This window comes from Notothenia coriiceps, unplaced genomic scaffold (assembly GCF_000735185.1).
Source record: "Notothenia coriiceps isolate Sejong01 unplaced genomic scaffold, NC01 NC01_scaffold00030531, whole genome shotgun sequence".
Classification (NCBI taxonomy): Eukaryota; Metazoa; Chordata; class Actinopteri; order Perciformes; family Nototheniidae; genus Notothenia; species Notothenia coriiceps.
Genome location: NW_011363232.1, coordinates 7,292 through 10,993, shown reverse-complemented (window position 1 = coordinate 10,993; position 3,702 = coordinate 7,292). Strand labels below are relative to the sequence as shown.

Here is a 3,702-nt window from a genome sequence, read left to right as displayed (position 1 = left end):
TCTCATTGATTCTGATGACCATCCACAAGAACATCTTCTCATAGACAGACTTGCAGAGAGCACTGACATTATTGTTCACCTGATTTGGAAATTAATAATACATAATTAACAAGGATGTTGTAAAAATGAAGACACTTGTTGCTTTAATTTATCTGCTTTTTGCATGGTTTTGTTGATATTCCATACCTGAGAGACAGTTTGACCTTTGGTCACATACTCATTTCCGACCTTTACTCTGGGGTAGCATAGTGCTTTTAGCAGATCAGCTGAGTTCAGACCCATGAGGTAGGCGATTTTATCAGCCACTAAAAGAAAAACAAAAATAGTCATGAACAAAAACACACTTCTAGGATACCTTCTTCTACAGTACTTAAATAAACGTGAACACTAAATAAAAACTAATAGCCTACTGTAGGTTCCTTACCCTCAGTGCCATCGGGCTCGGCCTGCTCTTCACGCTGCTTTTGCTTAAACTTCATGTTTCCGTGATGCATCACAGCTCCAGTCTGCTTGTACATGCTTGCCTTCTCATCTAAAGTGAAGCCGAGGATGTCAATAGCAGCCTGTAAAAGAAAGAGTCAGTTTAAGACTACAATTATTCTTTTTCACGTCTGTGCTTTGAAGCTAAAGGCAACAGATACAAATATTTGTAGTAATCTCTCTCATACTCATTAAACTAAAGAACACATAAGGTATGATGTGGTGCAGAGTAGTAATACATTGGTTACTTAGTGTTATAGAGAAATAGTAGTGATCATAATAGTGAGGATGATTTGTTGTCCTTACATCAGTGGCGATGAATTCTTCAATGTCATCTATACTCTTGACGGTGATTTCCCCCTGACTGATCATGTGATAGTCATATGGATTTTTCGTAATCAGGAGAGCCTCTGGAAAATAAAGCAGATTTAGATATAACAATATAAACCTGTGATAAGTAATTGTTTAATAACTGCCAGTATTATTCACTAATCTCACACCTAGTATCTCAGGTTTGTGGCCGGTCATCAGCTGATAGAAGATGTGGTAGCTCCTCTCCGCAGACAGCTGGAACGTCACTCGAGACTTCTCCAGCAGATCTGTAGGGATTTAAATTTGGGGGAAATGTGAGGACATTTCCCAATGAAGCACAGCTACAAGAATTGGTCTCGATGTAAAACAGTGATAAGTTCCACAAAAATCTTACATGTTTCAATATCAGCTGAAGCCAGCTTTCCAGTTGTTCCAAAGTGAATCCTGATAAATTTGCCCTGTACAAAAAATATAACATTCAAATTAATGTCAATGTGAATGTTTTTTTGTCATAAAGTCAGACAGTAACACACAAAATCCCCCAAAATACTTACAAAACGCGAAGAATTGTCATTCCTAATTGTTTTGGCGTTACCATAAGATTCCAACAGTGGGTTTGCTGCAATGATTTGATCTTCCAGTGACCCCTAAAAATAACGTCCATTTTGTCAATATAACAAAAGTCATAATCATTTTGACTTTTTCAAGTTATTCTAATATTATTCATCTTTTTTACCTTCATCTTGCTAGCTTGCTCCATTTTCTTTCCTCCAGCCACTGCGATTGTCGCAAAGTACTGGATGACACGTTTGGTGTTGACAGTCTTTCCTGCACCGGATTCTCCACTGGGTTGATGGGTGTGTTCATAAATATTATTAACAATGTCTGACTCTACTTCTGCTAACAAGTCTTATATCTTAGATTATATAAAAATATTTGGCACTTACGTAATAAGGATGGACTGGTTTTCTCTATCTGCAAGACATTGAAATGGTGTGCAACAGTTAGAAGTTGACCTCTACAGCTTTGATTTTTCTGGACACACAATAGCTTTCAAACTGTCTGATACCTTGGAGCATGAACTGATAGGCGTTATCAGAGATGGAGAAGATGTGGGGTGGAGCCTCAATCCTCTTTTTGCCTCTGTATCCATTGACAACCTTTGAGTCATACACTGGGAGCCACTTGTAGGGGTTCACAGTGACGCAGAACAGCCCTGAGTAGGTCTACAACAGTGTGAAATATCAAAGAATGATCAATCTTTTTACAAATACATGTGCATACAAAAAAATAAAGCCTCCTGCACAAACTCACGTAGATCATCCATGCTGCATAGCGCTCTTTGAGGTTATACAGCACAGAAGGTTCACTGAGGTGGGTCATCATGGCCATGTCCTCAATCTTATCGTACTTTGGAGGGTTCATGGGGAAGATTTCAGTGTCTTTAACAGTGATAGTCTGTTAGAAAGACAGAAGAGGCACACACATATAATTAATTAATTTCCAGCAGTCATGTTTGCTATAATATCAGATTTTACTCTTAGCTGCTAATCCTAAATTATACATTTGTCTTCCAGCAAACAATCTTTTGAGACCAAAATTAAAAAATATATATTTTCCTTAACTGATGTAAATAATGAAATAGTTAACACATGTCAGCAGTTCAGATTTTACATCAGCTTGTTAGAAACATTCAATCTAATGCATTCCTTCTCACCTTTCCACAGAGGGTGTCCACGGTGGCTTTGCCTCCCTCTTTCTTCGTAAGTTTCCCCTTTAGGAACATCTCCGCAGGCTCGGTCACAAAGAAAGCTGTTTTAGCATCAAAGGGAGTTGTTTGAGCCTGAATTCTCTCTCGTGCTGGCTTCCGGAGGTAAATGGCCGCCGGGCCAAAACACTCCATTTCCGAATCCCCCATGTTGAGTGTTTACTGTATGAGAGGAAAACATTATTACATTCAATTGAAAATGTCAGAGACAAAGATGGATTAGTTCCCAAGTACTGGGTAGCTCTAAATCTTGGTTTCAAAAACAGATTGGTACTATATCAGAACTAACCAAATTACTCCAAAGATTAAACCATATTCCATTTTAAGTCATTGTCTAGGATAAATATGAAGCCCGATTTACCTTGAAGAACCCCAGGTGAGCAGACTTTAATGCAGATTTCTGAAAAAATGAAGCAACATTTTTGTTTAGAAAACCTACTTCATCATACTTTATCTGAAAATAATGTGAGAAATATCTAATGCGAAATAATTATACCATAATAGTCATACAAATGCTATATTCTATATTTTCAAGACATACAAATGATGCATAGCAGTATTATAAGTATAATATCTATCATATTTCTCTGAGCTACTAAGAAACGTACCTTTGCCGGGTGCCTGTCCTCACTGGTTTGCTGTGCCTTTTATACAGTGTGATGGGAGCCTATCACACATGTATTTCTGTATTTGGTCTTGTTGCCTGGCATAATGTTTGTGCAGTGCATAGTTCTCACCTCTAGCTGTCACATTAGGACGTTTACGGGGTGTCTTCCATCATAGATCATTGTCAGACTTAGAATGTGTTTTGGCTTTAGATTATTGACCAACAAATAAGCTGTTGTGTTGCCAACAGTAATACATGTTGCTATACATTGGGAAGACAGTAGCAATACCTTGAGATGTATCTACACATTTTTATGATGAGTTTGATACATTCTTATATAGCGTGCACATGTGAAGTTGGATACTGTGAATGGTAACGGGGGAAAAGATGTAAAGTAGGTTCAGTTTATCCATAAGGTCAGAACAAACAGTCAAAAGGTATGACTAATGCATCTCTTACATGTCCCTTGGCTCAGCAGTAGCAACCTTGATGTGTTGCGATGAAGCTTTAAAATGTCACCGATATAGGATTTCAG

At 38.0% G+C, this 3,702-nt stretch overlaps 1 protein-coding gene across 1 annotated transcript; it reads right to left on the bottom strand.

The window, feature by feature from the left end:
• On the bottom strand, positions 1-2,960 carry LOC104957706 (myosin heavy chain, fast skeletal muscle-like; the record flags this gene model as incomplete). The annotated part of the gene is given in 13 exon segments (NM_001303284.1): positions 1-79; positions 187-305; positions 425-563; positions 787-890; positions 981-1,079; positions 1,187-1,250; positions 1,347-1,439; positions 1,529-1,637; positions 1,740-1,767; positions 1,862-2,018; positions 2,107-2,250; positions 2,510-2,722; positions 2,922-2,960. Coding segments are annotated over 12 exon segments (1,336 nt in total), but the record flags the coding sequence as incomplete, so codon positions are not given.
• Between the last annotated feature and the right edge of the window lie 742 nt (positions 2,961-3,702).